The 26,092-nt window shown below is 43.3% G+C and overlaps 1 protein-coding gene across 2 annotated transcripts in view; it reads right to left on the reverse strand.

The window, feature by feature from the left end:
* PDZRN3 (PDZ domain containing ring finger 3) overlaps positions 1-26,092 on the reverse strand; it is a 139,936-nt gene that overhangs the window by 25,044 nt on the left and 88,800 nt on the right. The window contains exon 1 of one of the 2 annotated variants that reach the window (XM_086755779.1): positions 4,847-4,915. The exons of the other annotated variant lie outside the window; for it this stretch is intronic. Coding sequence (XP_086611905.1) covers positions 4,847-4,915 — 69 coding nt within the window. Of the gene's footprint in view, positions 1-4,846; positions 4,916-26,092 lie in introns of those variants that run through there. 2 annotated transcript variants of the gene reach the window in all.

Below are 26,092 nucleotides of genomic sequence, written 5' to 3' on the forward strand. Positions count from 1 at the left end.
TATCTTCCAGAGGCATTGCATTATTCATCATCAAGTGAAGAGGAAAATTTCAATTGCCAGTTTCTGGTAAATGTCTAATTAAGAAAGGGGACTTCTGAGCTACAGACAGGCGCCGCAATCATTAAAGGGCAGTTTTCTGAAGATTATGAGTCTCCAGTATGTCAAGCAGAGTTTTCCTACAGCTGTAGAAAGCCCTGTTCTAGAACAAAGCCCTGGGAATTAACGTGTTGGTTAAGCAAACACATGCCCACTTTGAACTAAGTGTGATAGCTTCACAACTGTTACTGAGGTCAAGTTTAATGGTAGTAAAGTGACAGAATAGAACTTCAATGCTATTCTTAATTTCAGCTGCAGCACGGACAGCGTACGCACATATCTGAAGCCGTACAGTGTATTTCAGGTAAACCAGTTTACTATAATTGGCACAACCAGTATGGTGTTAACATGGAAAACTACTGAAATGTAAACCAACTCATTTCCTGGCTGCCCGGCGAAATTTAAGGGTGTGAAAAGCACAAATACAGAGGCAATTATTTCTTTTTCCCCAAATCTGAATGTTTATTTTGGCAAGCTTCGTTCCGGCCCTGATTTAGGATAACATCATTCCTCACTAGGTTTAAGTCTAGTTAGACTGTTTCCTTGAATCAGGTTTTCCTAATGACTGATTACTTTAGTCTAATTTTTGCAAGTCTAAATATGTGAACGGAATTCTAATGGCGAAGGGAACCGTACTGGTGATTAGCTCAGTGCAACTGGTTTGTGTGCGAGTTCTGCTGAAGGAACAGTCTCCTTGCAGATGACGCTGCTGGAAGCTGCCAATGAATGCAGGGTTGGCGAGTTCCTCGTCATTACTATCTTCTCATTAGCACAGCGATTTGTATACTGACCTTGGTGTTTATATAACCTTGGCTGCATCGTATCTTAGTCTAGTTTAAAAGACAAATCCAGCTTGCCCACCATTGTTTTTACCAACACTGTCATTTTTACTTGTCTTGGAGATGTGCCAGGCCAAGAGCATGCGAACGGGGCTTTCCAGTTAACTAAAACGCTAAAAGGTCATTACATCAACTGTTTATTTATATGTGAACTTTAGTATTTGTGAAAGGTGCCAGCTCAACAATCACAGAGGCAGAAATCTTCTGACCTCGGATCATCTGAAGCAAGGTCAGTGGCAACGTGAGCTTGTTTCCTGCCAGGGTTTCTGTCCTTATTCTGGAGGGCCGGCCCGGAGGAAGGGGTTAGTCTCCATACTCCCTTATCGCATGATTTCTCAGCTGGAAGTGCTGGTTTTGATGGGCTGCTTTTATGATACCTTCCCACCATGAGACTTGGATGAACTCCCATCATCTTGGCTCCCAGGGACAGCTCTGAGCGTTGCCCATGCAGTTCAGAGTCATTTGTGATTTAAAATTCTATGTTCTTATCCTTGGGAATATTGAGCGTCCATTTAGGACATAATTTAATTGGGTGTGCTTACTTCCCAAACTGCGTGTAAACATGTGCTTAGTGTGAAACACCTACTGAGAAAGTTTCTTAAATTGAGGTCTTAATCTTTTTAAATTTTATTTTACAAACTCAAATCTCTATCTGAGATGACTCATTCTTCTGTAAGTGTCCTTCCATGGAGATTACTTTTTGGTCCCCTAGGAATTTTCCTACAAGAAAAGCCCTTATTTCTTTTACTGTTTGTATAGGAGCTGATGACGTTCAGAAAAGCAAACTGAAAAACACCTTCTCAATTTTCTGCTTTTATTTCTTCCCCCCTCTCCCTGCATTTGCACAACCTTAAACATCTTCTGAAGAAAATTTCCATTTAACTAGAAAACCAGAATCTAATACTATATAATTACTTCCTTTTATATGCTGCGTGCAACTGGGAAGTAAATCTCAGGATACATCTTGAGATATTACATGCATCACGTTGCTGCCACGAGCACGCTTATTGTCGGTGACGCTGTCCTGCGTCCAGACTGCCAGCCGCATGGTCCCCTTTGTAACACAACGCATTGACATGCACGGCTACGACAGACTTTAATGACGAGGTGTCTTAATTTGGTTTTTATTATGTGATTAAAGGTACAATAAGGTGGTGCGTTCAACAAGAGGGAAGACCATTGTTCTGCATCATTAAGCTCACAGCAGCCCAAAAAGAAATTGTAGGCAGTGTGCCAAAGCCCTTAACGAAGAGGATCTCTTTGAATTATCTATGGATGAGGAAGGGATAAAGCCTGAGCCCTGGTATATTTGATCCTCTTTGTGCTCTCTGTTATGAGGACTTACGGAGCCAGACGTACTGGACCTTCTGGAATTGTAATTTATTGAAGCATTAATTTCCCAGCCACACTAAAGCTCTTGGCCTAATAGAGAAAGTGCAGTTATGTACTGTTATTAATTCTTGCAAGTGTTTTCTGAATTGGCATATCTTAGAGTCATGAACTTTTAAAAAATAAGGCTAAGTAAGGGGATTTATGTGTAACAACGCTCAGTATTTCCCAACCCCAAATTATGCAAATTTTGTCTAACTCAGACTTCAAAAGCTTCTTTAGTTTTCTCCAAAATGGCAATGTCATCTTATCGCATGACATTAGGGTTACATGGATGATACAAAATAAAACCACTGTGAGAGGTATTTGTTCCTGCTAGCATGTTTTGAAACTTTTGTCTTTTATATCCTATAATTTTAAATGCAAATGATTCTTCATCTCCCTCACTGTTAAATTTTATCTGCCTACTTTTATGTGTAGGTTATATGAGGATGCATTTTTATAGTTATAGCAACATGTCAGTATCTGGACATACTCCCTAATTTTGATGATAATTTATATTCTGGAATAATCAGGGATTATTGCTGTAAATAATTCAGCTTTTACTATGTTAGAAATCCCAGTTTTATACGATTGCATGCACCCCTTGCTCTTGTGGAAGCTGAGGGATTCCAACCGTGCTTCCCAAAGGACTTTCATGCTTAAAGTTAATCATGGGTGCTCCACACATCGCTGAAACAAGGCTGCAGCACTTTGCAGGTTGGTTTCTAAATCCAACCCACTGGCAGAGAGCTGCACCTGCAGCCAGCACCGGATGGGTCAGTCCTCTCGGATGTCAGCAGGACCGCTCCTGTGACTGATTTTAGGGACGTGTATTTAGAGAATGTTGTCCTGCATCTGTCAGGACATGTCAGTCACTTGTAAAGGCTCTCTCCTGTCTTCATTTCACAAAAAAAAAAATTGTGCAAGCTTCCTAAACAAACAAAACATTCGTCGTTTGTTGCTGTCTCAGTTTGTTCTGGTTGTTGCACTTCTGAATGCGATTCACTTGATAGTCCTCAAACCCAGGCTGCATGAAAACTTGGTGACCTTGGGGGATAAGTAAGTGTTACCACAGCACTGCTTGACCTGAACGGAGTCACCGCACAAACAATACCTGGCACCACGTCTGCTGTTGCAAGCAGCATCTGAAACTAGTTCTCAGCACACAATAACGTCTGAGAAACCTGATTACCTTTCTCTGAAATTCTTCCCACCATCCCATGCATGCCAGCTTAGCAAGTGGAAGTGAGTTAGTATAAATAGAAATGACAGTAAACACGTCTTCCTATTTGCTCTCACAAGTTTTTTTTTTCTTCCACAGAGCATTAGTGTCCTTTGGGTGAGTGAGTGAGAATTAGATCAAACCTATGTGTTTAAAATTTAATCACTTCTCTACCAGCATAACACACAAACCACATATTTTATTCACTTTGTTGTCAGTGACATCGGTATCTGGGATCAGATGCAGGTGGTGACGCAGCGGTGACACGGGATTTCTTCCACCCCCAACGCACCGCTAAGCAATCCCCTCTGCTGGCGAGCACCGAGCACGGCTGCGCTGGGAAACGTCCACCGGCCCCAAGCTCCTCTGACTGGGGGTAAAACTGCCTTAGAACAGCGAGGTGGTAAAGTACAGCCTGAAGGATCTGCGTGGTTTCTGTTTATCTGGAGCGTTTGTACAGACAACCCACTTCACGTTTTCAGAGGTTAACCCAAGCTGTCTGCCTCTGCCTGTCTCAAAAGAGAGCACTAGCACTAGGTCCCTGAACACCTGGCCATCACTTTCGAAGGTTCCGTCACACTGTTCTGGTCCAAAACATACTTCAGATGCAACAGAGTAAGACGTTTCCCAGAGGGAGATAATACAGACAGAAGGAAAACCAGAAACATAGGAAACAACATTTTTGTAAGAAATGTTAGTGAGTTATCACATTTTTAGAAAACTTATCACATGCTCAGTATGAATAATTTGCATATGAAGATCTGCAGAGTAGTAGTTTTGAGCTGCTGTCAATTCCCACTATTTGTTAGCAGATATTTCTACACACAGAGGTGCAAAACCTGCAACAACTAGACACAAACTTAAATTGACAGGAACGGGCACTTACAGACCGGAGCGAGCACTCAATGAATGCCCTGCACAGAAAGAAGCGTCTGTGTACTTGCAAACAGCTACACGACCTTCCCTGCATGTCCTTCCTAACTTGTTCAAAGAGCGTGTGACCAAACCATGATCCTTGTCAAGAAATTTCACCTAATACATACTGCAGAAATTAACAACAGAGTCCTCTTTTCTGATGTAAAGTTTCTAAAAAGTTTGATGTATGATAGCAGACATTTAAATGTCTGGTGTTCTGCAAGTGTGAACGGGAAAGCACACTGCAAAACCGTAATCGTTATCCTACACATGCAATCAGGCAAACCCCCTGTCATTTCCACTTGTACAAGCTGCTTTTGGTATTCCATTTTCCCTGCCGCTAACAGTGGGCACAAGCCTGAAAGAGAACATTTGCTTTTAGAAATGAAATCTAATTCTTTACCTGACAAACTTCGTACAGTAACTTGTACTGTTCCTCTTGCTTCTGCAGAGTGCACAGACTGCATCCCATGTTTAAATAAGTGGCAGAAATAATCTTCCTTATTCACCAGGGCAGCCACAGGACCCGCTGTTAGCACGCGTGCAGGCAGGTACCCTGGCAGCCCCTGGGACGTCGGCCGGCCCGCGAGCGCTGGCGGCGGTGTCGCGCAGGGTGCCGCAGAGCGATAGTCTCCGTTGCGTCCTCTCTCTGCCTCCTTCCCCAGCAGCGCTCAGCGCTCCCTCTGCCGCGCTCTGCGCCGCCGCACGGGCTATATGCTGCTGCTCATGCATATGAATCAGCTGGCGTTGACTATTCAGAACAGACAGCGCTACAGAAGCTGTAATTGCCAGCTATGACAGCTGAAATTTCTCTAATTAACAGGCAAGTGCTTCAGTAGCAGGCATAATAAAAGACACTAACAATTTTGTAAACCATTTTGTAGCAATTACAAATAAACACGACTACATTTTACTGTGGTCCCTGAGGATAATTCTGAACGTGTTTAAGCAGGCTGGAAGTACAGTGTAAGTCACAATGAAACGAATGCAGTGGTACAAAACTCAGCGGTGGCTGTGGCAAAGTTGAATATACTTAATAACATTTATTTTCCTCTCATACTGTGGTGGCATCTGAGACCCTCAGTTTTACAGCAGGAGATGACTGAACCAGGCGTTTAGCAAACACAGCAGAGAGGCCATCTCTGTCCCTGAAAGCCTACCTGCAGCCTGAGGGGCTGGCTACAAAGCAAGAGAGAGATATGGGAATGTATGTGGGTTTAGGGAAAAAAGAGAGTGCCTTGGATTAATATTTATTGATTAGCTTTAGATTAATATTTATACCAAGTGAAAAATGGCCGTTTATGCTACTGACTCTCATTATGTTTGAAAAGTGTAAATGACAAGTTCACATATCATTTGTTATATTAAAATATAAACTTTACCAGATTATAAAAAGACATACAACAAAGTAAGTATGGCATTTATGACTATTCAGTATTTGAGCGCCTAGATCCACGCTGAACCCATGCCACAGATGTAAGTGATAAAACATCGGTGAACGGCCCGATGAACTAGAAAAGTACTCGTAAGTCTTAAGCTTTATGGATATTTTCCAGTCTGTAGGAAACACTATCCTGTGTTACGGGTTTGGATTGCCCATACTTTTTCCAATGGCTTAAGCATTCAGAAGATGTGCTTTTTTTCTAATCCTTATTTCATTCTGTTACAAAGAAGAGAAGATGACAGAATAGCTAGGAATGAGACCAGGAGTATTATTCTGATGGCAGAGGGCCTGGATCTCTGTGGTTATCTGACTGGTTTCTGACTGTTTGCTTAGCGAGTTTCTGTGGATGACAATGGAAATGTTACGCAAGGATCATCTGCAGCTTTTACGTCCAAGCTGTATGCGGGTATCTTGCTATAGGTCTTGTAGGACACCCGGCTATCGCTATGATTGCAGCGACGCGCAATTTGCATTAAAATGGTCAGCTACTAAAATTCAGTTGATGTTTCCTGGACGAAATCACCGCTGCCATGGCGGTAGGACTTGCAAGGTTCGAGCAAGACAGAGGTAGCCTGGATCCACCTGGTGGCCCTCTAAGCTGAAGAACGATTCGGGCTATTCCTGGTTAGATATGGCAACCACATACTGTGGGCTTTTCTTAGTTGGCTGTGCATCTTGAACAACTGGAATGTTCTTGCATGAGGGAACTGGTGTTCCCTAAAAGCAGAGAAGATGATGATGATAACTGAATTAAATTTTAAAAAGACCCTAGTGAAACTAAAAAAAAATTATGGCTCTCATTACATAATTTTTGGTTATGTAATTTGGTTAAACAACTTAAGGTAAAACTTTCAAAAATGTTGCCTATGATTTTTTTTTCCCTATGCAATTAATTTTCTTCCTAAATACTAGTTGCTATTTAAAAGTTATTGTTCAGCTCAGGTGGCTGAGTTCAGTCAGGAATTTTTTTAGAAATAGCACACTGCTGGATCCGATGAGAAATAAACCAGAAACATGTGGGATATTTCATTTCCAGTTTCAATGGAAATGCACCTATTTTGTTGTTCTACAGCGACATGATAGGCTACAAGAGATGTTTCATCCAATTCAGAAAGATAATCTGTAAACTGGGCCAGGAGAGCAAGACTGGCAGACGACTCTTGTTTTGATGCAAGAGTGGAGGGATCCCATCAACGTGATGTTCTTCAGCGAACAAAGCCCAAGCAGGTTGCTCAGCAGCAAACAGCGTGGCTTAACGGTGCAGTTGGCTTTGTTGCGCTGTTGCTCTGGTAAATAAGCTCGGCTGAGAGGCCAGCACACATCTCACCGGAGATGTTTTCCATCATTGAAATCTAATTCCTGTCTCTCTATCCATCTCATAGGCAGAAATGGTTCGCACTGCCTCAGGTTAATACAGGCCAGTTTTTACAGAACTTTGCCAAACTTTCAACATTTGGGCTGTAAACTTGTGTTCTGGGCATCATCCAGTGCTGATTTTTGCATTTAAAGGTACACTTGAGCCAAAGCGCTTCAGTCATTTCCAGGAGTAAGATTACAGAAAAAAAACACATTGTTTGCCCATGTTAAGAAATTCTGGATATGTTTTCTTTGAGAAGGTTTTAGTATCAACGTGATTTGAAAAAATAATTTGAAGTTTGACACAGGGACAGTTTGCGTTGTCCCCGTGTGTCGTAGTTCAGCCCCGATTGGACCAGACTACGCAGTCTCTCTCTCACTCCCCCCACCTTCTGAGAGAACAGGGAGAGAAAATATAAGGAAAAACGGCTCGAGGTTTGAGATAAGGACAGGGAGAAATCCTTAAAGTTACCGTCACGGGCAAAACAGACTCGACTTGGGGAAAACTATTCATTTATTACTACAAACAGCCGGATAATGAGACAGAGAACAAGATAACCTCCCCCCACCCCTCCCTCTTCCCAAGCTTAACATTATCTCTACTACCTTCCCCTCCCGAGCGGCACAGGGGGGAAGAGGGAATGGGGGTTGCAGTCAGTTCATCATATGTTGTTCTACGCCGCTGCTTCATGGTCGGGGGGGAAGAACTCCTCACATTCCTCCCCTGCTCCAGCGTGGGGTCCCTCCCACGGGCCACAGTCCTTCGTGGAACTGCTCCGGCGTGGGTAATCTCTTCCAGGGAGTGCAGTCTCTCCAGAACAGCTGTCCCAGCGGGCCCTCCATGGGCCACAGCTGCCTTCAGGCATCCACCTCCCCCGGTATGGGGTCCTCCACGGGCTGCAGGTGGATCTCTGCCCCTCCGTGGACCTCCATGGGCTGCAGGGGGACAACCTGCTCCACCATGGTCGTCACCACAGGCTGCAGGGGAATCTTGGCCAGGAGCCGCATTACTCCTCCCCCTCCTTCTGAACTGACCTTGGCGTCTGCAGCCGTTCCTCACAACAGGCTGGTAGATGTCTCTCAGGATCTTTTTTTACATCTCATTCACTTCTCATCTCCTCTCCACTTCTTGCTGCTGGGCCGGACCGAGTCGGGCCCAATCGGCTGCCTGGCGAGAGGCCAGAGGGTGAGGCCTGCAAGGCCCATGAGGCTCGCGCCTCCCCCTCTGCGCCTCTGCCCCCGCTCAGCTTCTTCACATCTTCTCTCCTCTCTTTTTTTCTGTTTTCCCCTATTTAAATACGTTATCGCAGAGGCGTTATCACGGGACATTCTGCTACCAATCGGCTTGGCCTTGGCCAGCAGCAGGTCCGCCCTAGGCCCGGCCGAGTCCCCTGAACAAAGGGGAGCGACTTCTAGCAGTTTCCTACAGAAGCTACCACCTTAGGCCCCCCCTTACTAACAAAACCACGACACCGTGACATCTGCTAAATTTGGTCGCTTTTAAGCTGTTGACGTTTGCACGTTCTCAGGACAAAGTTGCTACAAGTTTTCAGTTTAATTCTTACGACAGTTGCACGATAAACAAGTTTGGTGGGTGATGCCAGAAGGTCTGACGAGGCCAGTTCCTTTTCTAATTGCTCTTTGTGAGGTTTGAGGACTGATATCAAGAACAAAGAGATCTTCTCGGTGCTCCTCACTGCTGGACCCAGGCAGCCAGGAAGAGCCACCTGAGCTGCCCAGGACGGGGCAGGTGTTAATTGTGTCACTGCACTTTATAACATCCATATCGGAACCCTCGTCAACGTGTGCCATACGTGTTGGAGGTAACGTGGCTTCCTTTGGTCGGTCCAGACAAGGCAGCTCGTTATGGGATCTGTCATCTGTGTTAACGATGTGTCATGTGTGGCCTGGCCAGAGCGCCACAGATAGTGAGCTTAACAAAATGTACGCGTAGTGGATGGCTCCCATCACGTGTAATGTGAATATTACAGCGGTCCCCGCTGAATGTGAGCAATCCAGACTGAATGGGAAGTGAGTGAGCCAGCTGACTCGGAACAATGGTAAACAGCCTTTGAATACATGAGGTGCCAGTGAGAGCCTTCATTAGCATTTATCTAGATTACTTGCGCCCTGACTGATTACGTGTGACCAAGTCTGCAAAACCCCTTTCACCAAGATACCTGGCTCCCACTATCAGACATTTTCTTTTGAGTCCCAACGCCAGTTCCCAAGGAACAGGAGGTGGAAAGCAGCCGGACCGCGTAGGCCACCACGAAGGGTTTGGTGCTGCTCCCACCTCTGGGAGCTGGGTGCCCTGGACAGACGGTGGATGACAGAGAGGAGAGAATCCTGCCACAGACCAGCTGGGTTTGCTTTTCGTATCTGTCTTGCAACGTACAATCTCTTAGCCTGTAACCACAAGCCCAGTATAAATTTTGCTACTTAAATCTTTGATTTATTTTACGATTAAGCCTGTCAGGCGTTGGCAGGTAAGGGGAATCCATAGGAGACCAGCGTGCGTGGGGTGTCCTGCCTGTCTGCATGGGACGGTGAATCAGAATAAGGAGGGAAATAAAGCACTCGTGAGGGACCTGCACCCTGGAGGGGAACATTATTAGGGAACTCAAAGGCTAAAAAGCACGCTCTGCCAGCTTTTCAAGGGTAAGGGCTCAGGCTGCCAAGTGCTGGCTCTCAGACAGCAGTTCCCACCAGCAAGAGTAAACTCCTGTCCTTTGTGCGAGGAGCAGATGGCACACAGCTACTGCACAGATCCGGGCAAACGCCAAACCGCTGCACTGGGTTCTGGGAGTGCCTAATGCCTGAGTGGCTGACTGCAATGGTAGTAACGGTTTGGCATTGTTTATTTTGTTTCTTTAAATGCAAGTTGGCTTTCCCAGTATGTAGTAACTATTTAATGTTATATTTTTGTACATACACTTAGCAAGTTCTGTTTAAACAAATGATTCCTATTTCAGCAGTGTGACTGGGGACATGTTTGCTCAATGTATTGCTACTTTAATTACTTTTCTTGTTTTTTACAAATATTTAAGACTTGTGAGAAACAAAGGCTAGGAAAGGGAACAGCTGTGACTTTATAAATAATTCTCGCATCGGTGTGTTATATAAACAGAAACCAGGAAACGGCACAGATTATGATTACACAGAGCGGTGCGAAAGAACACCGTGCTACACAACTGCAGTTTACAGTAAGTATCTGGAGTTTTTCAAAGTGTGTTAGGGTGCTTTTTAATTGTAGGCTGTATTAAAGCCTGAGTGCCTTGTTGTTGAGAATGTGTTCAGATTGAGTTCTGTTTCCTGTGTTTACTTGCAAATTTTCAATGCTCCAGTCCACCAATAGCTGTGAAGTGTTGGATTCTTAATAATACATTTAATTAGCGTGGAGCTGCTTCAAAAATACCCTTCTAAAAAGTCCTTTGTCAAATACATGAAAGCAAACCAGGATTTTCTATGGAATTGTGCAACAATTAAATACATATTCTAAATATAACAGCAAAAATATCTCAATTCTGCAAATTTTTTTTTTTTGCATGTGGGCACAGCAATCTGCCTATGCATTGGAAGCTTCAAGACTGGAGCCAAAATATTTAAACTAAAACATACCACAAGAGAGGATGTGAAAGCAAATGCAAAATGTTGGCTTTATTCCCATCAGTTAACGCTGAAGTCTTGAGATCCTTATTTTCACTTAGCATCTCTGAAAGAGTTCCAATTCTCAGAAGTAACTTAAATGAAATGATATTTATTGTTAAACCACTGAAGGAACTGTTCTGCCCTCTAAGCTCTTTAAGGAGCCTGATATCTCTCTAATTTATGCCGCCTGAGGAAGACAGTAATACTCCAGGAACATTAGAGCAACGTCTCTGTAAGCACTGTGAGGCCAGCAGATAGAATGCCGTTGCGTTAATTCAGTCTTTCATGAGGCAGAAATGATGAGGTTAGAACAGGGTAAATAACTGTTCAACATGCCACCGAGACCTTCTGATGGGGACAGTCGGGATGCTAAGAGCTGACCCATGGGCTACGAAACCCCTCCACGGTGGGCTGCCTATCTGGTGGCGATTACAGCAGTGCCAAGGGGTCTCGGCCAAAGATGAAGACAAAAGGCGATCTCTGAACCGGAGGACGGACGCGCTGGATTTACAGTGATGACACCGGGATGGAAGCGGGTGAAACGGGATTTTAGCCACTGAGGACAGAGAATTAACTAATCACAAAGGGAGTGCTCTTTCACCTCATCGTAAACCAGCTCCAAGATCACCAGCTGCGGTACCTCAAGCCTAGCAATGCCCTCGTGAGGAACTTGTAGGCAGACCTCTCTTTAAAGAGTTGTTCTTCAGCTCAAATCCCCAACGCGCTGCCCTCATCCGTTTTCCCATTCGCGACACAATATAGTCAGCTACTATGAACCACAACACCAAAAGTACGGAAGACTGGCCAGGAAATGAGAAAATCTGATTATAGGCTTGATTTGTGCTCTGAAAGCTTATCTCATGTTAGCTGAAACCTCAGCTTCCTCGCAAAAAAGCATCTTCGTTTTCCTGGGTTTGATACTGGAAGAGCTAAGCGCATCTCTGTAATTTTTTACGGGTTATTTAACTAGATAGTTTCTATTTAAGAAGAATGACAAACTTAAGCCTGCACAAATTGTCAGTTTTTACATGGTAAAAGTGCTGTGATTATTGTTAGCAGTTACAAGACCATAAAATAGAAAATGAAGAATATTTAAAGGAAGAAAGTGGATAATGAAAGTGTAGAAGTGTGGAGTCAAATGTTAGTTACACACTTGTGTTTATAAGGTTCACGTGCTCTCAAATCTAAAATGACTTACAGCGCACCTATCCCCATTTTGATTTTGCTGTGAAATACCACTTCAGAGGGATAGCGTAGCACAGACCACTACGAGTGATGGTTCATTTTCAAATAAAAATGTTTTCTGTAAAAGCGATAATACAGTTTTCATAATCTCAGAGCAAGCAAAATGATTCAGTGTACTTGAATGCTGCACAAAAACTATTGACATAATACTTAATCTTTAAAACTGATAGACACAAGCCCAAAAGCTAATGAAGTTCATTCTAATACAAAAGAGCAGGTAAAATAGTATATCATCGTCTGTGATGGCTTTGGATCCCAATCGTATAACTGTAGCCCAGGGACAAAGAAAATTGCAGTGATTTAGAAAGGTACCCGGTAGGATATATCTGATATTAGGCAGTTTGCTGAAGCAAAACAGTAATGTCAGAAAGATACAAAGGTGTAAAATCCATTTGACTGTGTCCAAATGCTTCTACTCTTTGACCTTAGTGTCTCCAGATGAACTCCCTTTAGGGTCAGCTGCATAGTGCTTAATAATATATGGCCAGAAGCCGCCAAGACTGGCTAAGGATCACAGTCTTCACTTACTTTTGTATTTTAGCTACTGCATTCATATTATGAATTTTAAGGTATTTCTATTTGAAAAGATATTAACTTTCATTTCTCAGTTTTTACTGCTCCACACTTAATTTGAAACAGAGCAAACCAGGAATGCCATCTATGGTTCATTAGGTTTTTTGTTAACAATCTGATGAAAAGGATATGTGGGAACATTAAGCATTAATGGTAAATGGCAGTCAAAATGAAAAAAAAAGTTGCTTATATGTTTGCCTTTGTGTTCATTTCTAGGTTCAGGTGGACAACGCGGAATCTGACCACTAATTTGCAGCTAGGGCTCCTCCGCAAAAAAGACGCAGAGGATGAGCAAGACCTGGAATGAAACGAGATTTAAAGCTTTAGGAACAAAGGAAATGTAAGTGTTCATTTCTGTCTTTGAAGCTGGGAAAGATGCATTTCCACTGATGGAGATGGAACTAGCTCCCAAACTGGTCTGTGTGATTAATTCCAGTGTGGGCAGAGGGGCCAGCAGTGACCGCAGGACTCTGCTGGGCACTGCGCCCATGGAGCAGCCGGCGTCTGCTTCAGCAAAAGTGCAGTCAAAATAGATGAGATGTATGGGGTAAGAGAGGAACAGAGGCACTGGGGACTCCGACTGGGTTGCAGTCCCAGAGACAGGCTGTGCCTGTGCTCTGAGCGTCACCTGTGCTTTCCCAGCGCTGAGACACACTCTTGAAACTATGGAAGAAGACAGAAGATGGCTAAGGTCCTACCTAGCGCTCTGGTGCACGGTTTTCTGTTGTTTAGTGTAAAAAATACACCAACCATACAGCGTCGTGTTTGGCTTCCATTTATCCTCCTTACAAAATAATCTCAGCAGCCTATGAAATGGCAGTGCTGCTGGTTCATTTCTTGTTTCATTATGAAATCAATACTATTGCAATAATGCTGATTTGATAAAAGACACTCTAAGGCATCGCTCTCTCCTCTGATACATGAAGGACGCTTGTCGTGCCTAACTTGATTCACCTTGAACTCGGAATTTGAGTTCAATGAGGTAAGGCCGTTGTTGGAGAGCACACAACTCCCAGCTTTGGTCCATCTACAGGTGACATTAGCTGGCTTAATCTCCAGTGGCAATGGATGTGATTTCCACCTGTTATTAGCACTGTATTTCTGTGAAGCCCTGTGAATCAATAGGAGGTTACATGTTTACCTTAATGAAAAAATAAATTACCTACGTAGGCTGTTGTATTGGCTAGCTGCATAGAGTTATTATGTAGATATACGTCCTCTGCAAGTTCTTCTCTCATAACACATATTCTCATAATTAAGTAGCATTGAAATGAATACACAAATATAAACATTTGATAAAAGAAATGTGAAAGTACACCAGCAATCAGACACAGTGATGAACACCAATAGTAATCCAGAAATGATCGTTCCTGTTGGAACCCACGTTTGCTCACTACTCTTCCCGTTTCCACTGAAGCCCCAGAGCTGCAGGCTTTCCACCGTGCATCAGCTGTGTCCCCATTTTCCTGCGCTCTCCCATGTGCAGACTGGCAAGCCTACTGAGAAAGGGAGAGGCGCATGTGTCTCTCTGCATTTCTCTACAAACATGTCCTTGGTCGGAGCTTTACAGACAGAATGTAAGTTAGAAGGCAAATATTAATTAATGAGATTCTCTAGTAACACACAAAATAAGTGGTTGTGGTTCTTCCAAAGTCTTATTACGCGTCTGGAATTTTTGTCCCGCTGGCTAACTGCAGCATGACACTGGGATGCAAAACCTGGACGTTTCTGTGATTTATGGTACGACTGTAGCTTTGCAGGTTATTTTTTTATTTTTATGTTTTGAGTTGTGGCTTGTCTATCTTGGAGTATCAGGTGTAGCTCAGAAATAAGTTAACATTTCAATTAAATTTCTTATTCCCTGTCGATCCCTGTTATCCTTTGTTGTTCCCTGAAATGAGAAGGCTGCTCCATAGTGCCATGCTTTCTGTTCCCATCATTTTTGTCTGTCTGACACTTTTTTTTTTAGGACAGTACAATGCAATGATTGTACTGGATTGTGTGTACGCATCTAGAGGCACAAGCAGTTCATGGTTGGGGGGAAGAGACTCTAGATTGCTGAGAAATACGCCTATGAAAGCATTAAATAACTCACAAACAAAGCACAGGCAACGGGGGTGCCTACTTAAAATACTATAGATTGGTTGCCAGTATGATAATCAACACAATTTTCTATGCTAATTAAAATATTTTTCTTTTTACTGGCTGTAGTTAGAAGGTTATAAACTACCAAGCGTGTATTCCTAAGTCTTTGAAATTCAGGTTTCTGTATGCTTGCTTTGAGTTTCATGTTCGTAACAGAGGAGAGAAATCACAATAATTACAGCTTAAAATATTCTTATTTCATGGTGTGGCTAACAAGTGAAACTACGAGTAATGATGTAATCTAACATGTCAAAAAAGAAAATGCAAAGAGGAGACAGAAGGCAGGATGGAGCCAAGGGATGCGATGTGCCATGTCATCTTCTAATTAACTAACTGATCCTTTAAACTGTCAAAATCAGCAAGGAACTCCATGGCCCAGTGTCTTATTAATATTCATACCAGGCCACTGGAAGCTATGATTCCAGTCCCAGTGGTTGTAGTTAAACATAAAAAAAGAAAAAGCCAGGCCAGCCAGGGCTGCAAGAGCTCCACGTTCAGAAGGAAATGAAGGCGGCAGGCCACCCTGCTCCCCCAAACCTCTGCTGGGGAAGAGTCTCTGAGGATGCATATTGATTTCTGAATTATTATGGGCTTGTATATTGAAAAAACAATTATTTTTCTTCTTGCCATGAGCTGCCACATTGTTAATCACTTCGAGCTCCGTGTTGTCAAACGTAAGAAAGATGCACGCAACGTTTTGTAACGTGAGCCCATTTTTAATTTTGCGCACACCAAAGGAATACACAGTTAATAAAACCCTGTCGTTCAGAGGAATGGGTGAACTCATTTTGCCTTGTAGGATGCAATTCAGGATTGTTTTTGCAGAAATCTGGGGCCCAGAAGAAAAATAATCTCCTGTAATCTTCTTATAATACAATTATTCTCTTACATTTCAGCCTGCCAGTCTTTTCCCACTCCCACTAAGCAGAGTCTCCTGAACCTTGAAGTCTAAGGGAGCAGCTGACATTTGGGTTCTCCCTTCGTTTTCTGTTTAATTCTTCATGGCAGGACAGTGCTTTTTTTTTTTAAAAAAAAAAACACTAAAAAATCCTTTCCCCTCTGTATTACACATGCTATTCTGGGGCCCGTACAGGTCAGCCAGGGATGTGCCTGTGTGCCGTAGAAGATGGGGACAAGGAGATAATTCAGCACCTTCTCAAGTCAAAGGGAGGTTTGACACCGGCCTTGCATAAGTAATTTCAAGCCCGGACTATTCTGAGGACAGTTAACCCCATTTTACGCTCGCCTTTTCTACCTGTGCATGCCATAGTGGAAAGCAATATATTATGCAGCACTTTACAGCAGTACGATCAGTAAAGGAGTAGCTGAGCCATAAATCATGTGCTGTACCTCTCAATGAAAAAATAATTACATCGTTTGAATCTCATTAATTGATATCCTTTATTTAACTGATATACTAAAGGAAAAAAATCTCTTGGGTTACCACCCTGCTCCTCCTTTGCCAGCTTCCTTTGATAGAAGTTTTTACCAAATTCATACAGCACCTAGAGGAAACAAACCTTGGTATCAGCCACCTGCTCTCACAGCCCCGCGTGGGTCCCGGTTCCCCGGGGAAGATGCCGGGTGAGGAGCAGCCGAAGCTTTGGGCTTGCACCGCCCCCCAGCAGCCGTCAGGACCATCCCAGCAGACTGACTTGGGCTTCTCACCACAAAGGCCTCTCAAGCCTAAGTCACAGCAGGCCAGTTTTTGGTAACTGGACTCACTCCCCCAGGGGTTCCTCCATCAGCTCCAGTGCCTGGCCATGCCCTGGAACAGCGTCAGCGTAGCAAGGTCCTGGAGAGGCCCCTGGGACCTCAGAGGTGGTGGCGTGGAGCTCGTGTCCTCTTTTGTGAGGACAGGCTTCCCTGACCATGAATGCACAAACCCTGAGCCCAAGATGTGCGTGAAAATGTACACACCGTGCTCTGGAGATCAGATACTTGTCTGGGCAGCCACTCAGTGCTTTCTCACCCAGGAAAAAAACATAATCTCCAAACATCACTTACTTTATTCCATCGTTTAAGCTCCATTATGGACAAAAGGCAGGCTCAATAACTGCCCCCCCTCAATTAAATACTCTAAACTGTCTATCAGCTAGGTTAGCATCAGGCAGTGAGCTGCCAGACCACAAATCTTGAAGACGCTGACGCTAAACGTCTACTAGAAGCATATGTTATGGATCAAAGAACACACTGATTAACCCAGCAGAGACAAAAGTCTGTCACTTTGGTCATGGTGGCATGATACCACAGAAGACGGTATGAAGGAAGGAAATGGATAGAAAACAAATGGCAATGAAAAAAAAAGCTATAGAAGAAGGCTGCAATCTAAAATACAGTTTTATAACCTCAAACATTTTCTATCTCTGCAACCATACTTTCTTCTTTACTGTAACATTAGTTTACTTTTGTTTGGAATTAGAAAGGCAAACCCTCCCCCCTAGCTGTGGATACCTAAATTCAAGCTTTAACACTGAAAATATTTCTTGTGTGGGAGGCAGCAAGGCAAATAGTCTGTGGGGATCCTCTGCTTGTAAGCCAGGGGATTTGTACACAGATTACCTTCAGAGGCATCTGAATCTTTGGAGAGAACGGGATTCCCAGCACTCCTCTTTTTAGCTTCCAGAAGAGTCCCTAATTAAGCTCTGCTGAAAGGCTCCCAATTCTGCCTGTCATTCAATAGTGTTTTAATGCGCCTTGCATTTGGAAAAGATAGCTGCCTTCGTCGTACTAATATCCTGTCGATGCACGCATGTATAGTTGCTAACTTAATGTATAATTTATGAATTAGATTTTTCAAAAGTAGTCCGTGAGCGGGTATATTAACTATACGCGTTCTGTACATTTTCCGTCTCATTTTGGCACTGGATAGGTTATCAGTAATCTCAGAAGACAGATATATGTGTGTGAGTGCACGTGCATATTTTACATTGGTAATATGTATTTATATCATGATATCTAGCCAGCATGTCAGAAAACACGTGCACCCACAATTGTACCTGATTTTATTCCAAAACGATGCTACGGGTTTTCTGAAGGAACAAACATTGCTGCGTTTGGTAGATCAAGCCACTGCTCGGTTGTGTTTGTCCTCAGCTTGTTCTTCTGCATAATTTAAAAGACAGCTGTCATAGCTACATGCTATCCTGTCTCAAATTTGACATTTGGAAAGTGTTAAATAAACCCCATACTGTGCTCAGCGCTCTAAACACGAGCCTTCCCCTTCCCCTTGCCAGCAGCCGGGGCACCCATGCAGGGCGGCTGGGTGCAGAGCTGTGCAGCCTGGCCTTGAACCAGACACGGGCGGACTTTGGGAAAGGGTTAGAGACGGAGGTGAGCTGGGATGAGGCTGGCCAGTGAGGTTTGCAGTGGTGGCCGGGACGGCGTTTTGTCAGCCAGGGTGCAGGGCTGGGTGCAGAATGGCCCCCGCCGTCACTGGGCCGCTCGGGGGGCACCCCCTTACCTGACGCTCGCCCTGGCTAAAAATCCACAGCCTGAAAATGGTTCAGAGCAGCAGCGTTAAGGCAAGAGCTCGAATGGAACAAAATGATGGAAAAATAACAGCGACAACTCATCAAATCACGTTACACTAGCAGAATGACCGGGGGTTTCTTCAGAAAAAGGGCTGAAGTTAATTGCATGGTAAAGAGCATGAGATCAGGAGCCTGCGACTCAGGATCTGATTTATGCACTGCAAATGTATATATCCTTGGGAAAAAAGGCCATTTCCTGTTTAAAAATTTTAAAAAACTTGATTAAACTCTGTGGTTAGCAAACCAAACACATTACACTATTTAGTCCATTAAAACTCTGAAAGCCTGTTACTTATCGTACAGCGATGGATGGATTGTATTTAATCCTTCCTCCTCCTGAAGTTGTTTTCATTTCCTGCGGCAGCGTGCGCTCCCGGCAGCAGCACACCAGCACAGTGTTTGCCGGCCACCGCTGGAGCCCGTTACAAAAATCTATTGTCACTGGGACAATATTTATATGAAAATAGTTTTATGAACCTTTAGTAGTATTATTGTAACAAACAGATATGAAAGCTGGAGCCAGATGATACTGATACCTGAGCAAGCGCCACTGAAAAATTCTTATCTTTTACCCTTAAATTATCAGCGTCATAAGCTCTGATACATTCAAATGTTTGCTACAATTACTACTTAATGAAAAGCACTTTTTAATTGAAGCTAAACACAGAGTAAGCATGTTTCCTAAAGAGAAAAAAAAAAAAGTGGATCTTGACCTTTAGTATAATTATCCAATGATAGTTTGTTATTTGCCAACTAACAAAGGTAAACACTGTTATTAGACTAACTTGCCCTGCTGTGGTTATAAATACACAGGGGCAATGGTGCAGTCAGACCCTTTTTCTCACACCTACCCCAGACATTTTGGACAGCTGAGGCCCTTGGAAGCGGCAGTCAGGCTGGTTAGAGTAATTCACACACACAAACGCTCACTGAGCTGGAGCACAGCGCAAAGTCCTGGGGTACAGCAGTGCCATAGGTACTGAATTGCCATAAAGATGACGTTCAGAAACGTTTTCCTGTGGAGTTTCTCAGTCAGTGCTGATTTCCCAGTTTAGGTCTTTGTTTACCCTTGGGTTGGTGCATGCATACAAGCCCTTAAGGCTGTTGGCCAGGTCTGTGCTTCTGAATGATTTCCTTTCCCTCTGCCACTCGCTCATTTAAAGATACAAAGCTGTAACACCAAAAAGATGCTCAACAGCACTGTTCATGAGTTTACCTAATTTGAAAATAATAGACTAATTTTTTAAAAACAATATGTGTTCTCAAAAACACTTAATACATACAGTACAGATCACTTCTACTGTAGATTATTTTATACTGAGAAGGGAAAATGTTTGCTCTTGATTTTGGTTTTCATTTAAACTTTAAAAAGTTCTTACTGGGAGGTTTCTACCCTGATTTATACACCTTGTGTATAAATTTTGTTGGGAACTTTCTCTACCAATTTGCAAGAAATGGTGATGGCAATGATGGTGTAATTCACGGAGCAGTTACGTTTGGTGCTTTTTCCTTTCTCTAAAGCACAGAGCTGTATCTGAAACTCAGGATCTGTGTTAGTGCTTTTTCAGTTTAATGTGGTGATTCAGCTTAAAGACGATTTTCACTGTCAGTTGGCACAATTAGAGAGATGACTTCTCAGTTCTTCTGCAGAATTTGTTCTATTTTAGTTCAGGCATCAAGAACAGCAGTGAAGGAGCAAAGGGAAGACTCACTGTTCTTCCAACACACACATCACCTCTGCGTGGTGGGGTCAAGAACTGCTGTTATAAAATGTACTGTCGCCAGAAACTTCCAAAAGTGTCATGTTGTGATTTTTAAATGCCTAACATAAGTTTAATTCAAAATGATACCCCAAAGGAAATGGGATTATTCTCTCTGTTAAAATATCTCCAGGAATCTACAAAAGCTTTGACTCATCACTCAGGTATAGTTAATGTTAGATCTTTAAGTTCTTCAGTAAGTCATTTTTAAGATCAGTCTATTTGATTGTGTGGCTTTTAAAAATGACCATTTGTTAGAGAGAGCGTATCAGCAGGAAGATTTTTTTTTCCTGCTCCTGCGGATATAGCCTTTTGGTTGCTCTGGTAATTACTGGGATGAGGCTACGGGACCCGTACGATCAGCCTGCAAAGTCTGCTCCTGCCTGGAAGGGAAAAGACTCACCTGCTCAGCTGTCACAGCGCGCAGCCAGCGTTGCGCTCTTGGTCAGGGTGGTAATTTCTTAGGTCGCATGCTTAGGGTTAAAATCTTGCTCTTGAGTTGCAATATGTGACTAGGATTTAAGTATCTGTTTTGTGTGATTAAGAGTAATTCTGAGCAATTAAAGAAAACAGTTCATTTGTGGCAGGTGGCAGAAAGCTAAAGAAGATAATTACTCTTTTTAGCCATCTGTGTTAACTGCCATTAGAAGAATTAACAGAGATTCACCACTTTGAAATTTGAGGCAAAGTTCCTTTCCCTTAACTACAAAATGTAACATTGTCTGAAGTCTAATTACAAAAAAAAAGTAATTTCACCCTGCTTGCTATGAGGTGCCTATTTGTTAATTTTATTAAAAATGTTGGCACTCCAAGACAATAAATAGAACAACTGCTCGTACTGAATGTCTTTGAATTGCATGTTGGCTCTGAAAAACTCTTCATCTTTGGGTGAGAAGTTTATCCTGGAAAGTCCTGAAGTGCAGAAACGCACTTCTGTTGAAAAGGAGAAACGTTCCTACACCTTCCATCACGTGCCACAACTCTGAAAGAACCCAGTCCCTCTCACTTGTGTCTACCCTCACTCTGGACATTGGATGCTGGCAGAATTAATTCTGCTTCATGCTACAGCCACACAAAGACACAGGCTCAGCCACTGTATTGGCTGGACAAAAGGTACTTTAAATATTTTTTTTTTTTGCTTTATGCTAACAATTGCAAAATTTTCCCGATACCAATGATGCTTTTGAGTACTGAAGTACTCGAGCTTGGGAGTTTTTAAATTGTAAACATTATGTTTAATCACAGGTCGGAGTTTCCTTATTCACAGGATGATCCCAGTTAATTATTGCACCTTTCATACTGATTAGTACCAACTAGATTTCATTGAAAAATAGGTGGATTACGTTAAGGGAATTATATTGGACTTCAGTTATAAATTTGAGGCTATATCATTACTCCTCTCTTGTGTGAAATAGTTTACGATTTTATTTTTCAAAACCTGAATCTGTATTTAATGGCGGTACTTGGGTAATTCCATGTTACGGTCATTCTTCAGCAAGGAGAGAAACAGACACCCAGAAAAACAGTGTACAACACGGCCGCTTTCAGAAGGTACCGTTTCCTAAAGGCAAACAGAACGGTGATCTGAGATGGTTTTTAAGGCAAACGTTCAGTCTGGTCTTCAGCTGATGTAACAGATGTATTAGAAATGAGGGACTGAGGATGGGATCCCCAAAATCTCAGTTCTTGCATGTTGAGGCAGCAAAACCCCAGTTCAGGCATTGTACGAATGCTATTGCCAAGGCGACTGGGGAGCTGGAACAAGCGGAGCTGTAGCTACATCTGGATGAATTAAATCCACATCTACACAGATCAGATGCGGGTCTGTACAAAGTTTCTCACTTTTATTGCACCTTAGTCCCTAAGTCACTGCAGCGTTCCTTTAGCCTGTGAGATGTCTTTATTTGAAATAAAGAAAATATTTGCTATGGAGGAAATATACGCAAGTTGAACTCCAATGAATAGCTTTATGTTAAACACACAGGACAGTTATTCCTGTTCCTCTACGAACCAGAAATGCTGGAAGTGATGTTGCTAAGCGTGCTTTGCTGCGTAGCTGCGTGTCCTTCCCAGATACTTCTCACTCCGTTACTCCCTTTCTGAGCTCTGTTCTGGGACTTCAGTACAAAAGAGAGAAGGGGGTGGGAGGCAGAGATTGTGCAGAAGAACAAAAGCCCTTCAAATAACTCTTTCAGACACATTTCACACTTTAATTGAATAAATTGTACAGAAAATCCTGTGTCTGTAGTGTACGGCTCCCCAGGTGCTCTCAGCTCCTGTATCCACAGCTGTTTATATTCAAACCGGGTAATTTAATACACGGAGATCTGTATATATTGCACACTGTATTTTAAAATCAAATGGCAGAGAATTTTGACTTGGAACAAAGCAGGCGCCCTACGAACAGACACTGCCTCTCTCCTTGGGCCTTCCTGGTAATCTCTGAATATCTAAGCAACATTCAAAATAGCGCATTATGCCGAGATATAAGCTCTGTTTTCCACGAGCGCAAAAGGTCACTAACATGACATACATGCACAAAAAAATGTATGTATCATGTCAGTTGGCAAATCAGCTACCGCCTGGTGTTCCCCAAGGGGAGGATTCACGCACAGGGCTGCCAAAAGAAGGGTCATGATTCAGTTTGGCAGGGGCATAGCCTGGACACATTTTCCTTTAATTGCTCCTTGTCATGTGAGATGTGGTCCTGGGTGACACTGTGGCTGGAATAATACAGAACAGAAATACACACAATCTCGTCTGTGCCACATTCTCTAAATGCTCTGTTTATTTTGCCAGTGATCATTAAAGATAAAAATAATTAGCGTTTCACTTTCTCCCACTTTTTTCCCCTCATCATTTCTGCCTGAGTGATGCAGGAGTCAGCATAAAGGAACCACAGTACGTGAAAACAGAATCATTTTTCCTGGCTGATTTCTAATCTTACAGTCAAACTGCTTGTGCCTCACTTTGTACCTTCATCAACACAGGGAAGAAAGGCTAAAGATGCTTCTTTAGTCTCCCTGTAAAGCCTGATGGCTGGGGATGTCCTGCAGTTTATTCACCGCGGGAAGCGGTGTAATTGTCAGCTCCGTGTTTCTCCCCTAAAGAGCTTTTCTCTGGTGAAGGGAGGAAAAAAAAATGTGAACAACATTTTACAAATTTGGCATATGGTAGAGCAACTGCAGAGGCTGAAAATGACTCAGCAGCTACAAACTAGAGACAGAATACATTCTGCGTGTAAGGACACCTCTCCTTTTGAAACTGCAATACCCAAGCCAGGTTTGATTTACTGGAGGTGCAGTTTCTAGAACAGGTAATGTGTAATGCTTCCAGGAGGCAATTGCAGGGTCTGTCTAGTATTACAGCGATCGCACAGGCCCTTTACTGTGCTCAGACCTCATAAAATGGTGTAAACTGACCATAAACGACTGTGGAGGATCCCACTGTCGTTACGGTACCACCAGGCACAGATGTGTCCTGGCCTGTTTTCTGTGTCCCCCTGAGACAAGAGCGCTGCTTTGCTCTTGGGGCCTTGGGTCAGCTGGGTACTCGGTGGCCCTGGGCTGGGGTTACGGCAGCGGTGGAGTGGTGGGGTGGCAGAGTATGGGGGTACCTGTGGCAGGGCAGGCAAGCAGAGGGGATACTTCAGACGCAACAGGAGCGGTGACCCAAAAAGTTTCAGGAGACCTGGGCACAGTGTCCTGAAGGCCCCCAGGGAACTGGCACGTGGAGCCTGACCACCCTGGCTTTCCAGCACCAAGAGAAAGGTCTTTGTTTCACTTGTCCCCAGTAAGCTCTCCGACTCCTTGTGCAATTATCATTAAGAGTGTGTCCTGTGTTTGAAGGATTCGGCCATTTAATTGTATAAAAGCAAAGGTTTAACCACAAAAGCTGCCAGGCACTCCCATAATTATCATTTATCAGCCAAAGAGAATGTCCTCGGGTTATGTATTCATCAAATGCTTATCGATTTATGTTTTGGGCGTTTTAAAGGATTAGAAATTATTACTTCTGATTTAAATAGTGTTTAGAGGACAGAAATCAAACATTCGTATTTATAAAACAACAGGTTTTCAAAGAATCGCACAACAGAAATATTAGAGAACGCGAGCCTCTCTCCAATGTTTTGGAAGGAAAAATACGGTCTCTATAGACAGCAACTAGCAAAGTATTAAAAACAAAGTTGGCCCATTTTTCATTTCAAGAAAGACTTTGCTCTTCCCCGTGGCTCCGTTCGGAGTAGAGGATATGGGTTCCCCTGACAATCACTGCCGGTACCCGGTCCCTCAGGAGAGATGCTGCCTGGCTGAGGGGAACCTTCCCACCCATCTCCTTCCCAGCATGGAGATGGGCCATCAGCACGCAGTCTTAAATAGAAATGACGTGCTCTTTGGGAGAACAAAGCACTCCCAAGCCCTGTGTCCAGGATGTAGATATAAATATATTATCTATTGAACTGTGTCTCTGAAACAGCTTAATCACATCAAACTAGTAATCCCCTGAACACAGAGCCGATCTTTATGCAGGGCTCAGCAGTGCTGAGTCACGCCAAGGATGAGCCGCGACCTGGCACAGCAGGTCCCCTGCCACCAAACCGAGCTCTGCAGAACCCACCGTGCCCTGGCTGGGGGGCGTTCTCTGTGTCTGGCCTGGAGCCCTGCTTTCCCCTTAAGGAGGGGCATTAAGGGTGTGCTTATGTACCCAAAAGGTGTTACCAGTTAATGGTTTACCTTGGCTTGTCCTATATGTAGCTGCAAAAGTGTGACATTTGTTCAGAGCTGAAACCAGTTTAAGGGAAGGACATCTCACACAGCAATTTGTCAGCGGCTAAAGAGCCTGGGGCTAGGAGCAGACATTTACTTACAGAACCCTGAGACTATTTTAAACAGGCCTTTGGGACCTCCCTGCTGACCAGCCTGTAACATGCCCTCCTGTATCATCTCTCTGTGCTATTTCTTTTAATTGACTAACCTCCACACTGGCTGTTCAAAATCACTTTAACCCAAACATGCCCCTGGTCTGAAGCTCCTAATGACCTTCCCCTGGCCCTAAACACATATGGCTGAGACAATGCAAACATCATTTGGAAGATGAGCAAATTCAATAACTCAATTACCACTGCACCAAAATAACATTTATCAAATGCTGGCCGCAGCGGTGTGTATCTTTAGCTCTCTCTGTTTCAATGGCACAGCATTTGGGTGAAAGTAACTAATCGATTTAGGAATGATTAAATAGAAATTTGTAACACTTGGCATTATTAAACCTTCAATCTTCATTACAACTGCTTAACGATTACATCATGGGCTGTGTAAAATAAATTAACAGTAGCTGGAAACAATCTCATCATAAATAAGGACAGCAAAGGTATTAGACTAGTGTTCAATAGCAAGTCTAATAAAAATACATATATTGTGGCGTTATTAGTAGGTTGTAATACTGAGGTTTGGAGGAGTTCCAAGACTGAAAAATTTAAAAAGCCCGACAAACCCCCCCCAGCTAATATCTAACATTGAACTCATTTATTTTAAAAGGTCTAATTTAGTGATAGAGCCAGCAGCCTGAGGGCTAGAGATGAATAACAGGTCACCCCCTGCATCCTCCTCTCAAATAGAAGCAGCACTTCCTTTACAGCCAGCCCAAATCCCGGGTTCTCCTCGTGGTCTCCGCACTCATCCTTTGCCCGAAGTTCCGTGAGTTTCTAGTTCCATCTGCTCCTTCAGACATCTAGGAGTGCTTATCTTTCTCCTTCTTCAGGACCAAAACATTCAATGTTTTATGTAAGTTAATTTTAAAAATAATTTTGAAAATCCCGTAAAGTCCTTTCACCTGTGCTCCTACAGTCTTTGTTCAAAGCCTGACCTGCCCACAAGCACCCAAACTGCGCAAACCGTTCTGCGTGTAAGACACCTATCTTGAAAGCTTAACTTATTGCTAAA

Source organism: Chlamydotis macqueenii, chromosome 10 (genome assembly GCF_036417535.1).
Source record: "Chlamydotis macqueenii isolate bChlMac1 chromosome 10, bChlMac1.mat, whole genome shotgun sequence".
Taxonomy (NCBI): domain Eukaryota; kingdom Metazoa; phylum Chordata; class Aves; order Otidiformes; family Otididae; genus Chlamydotis; species Chlamydotis macqueenii.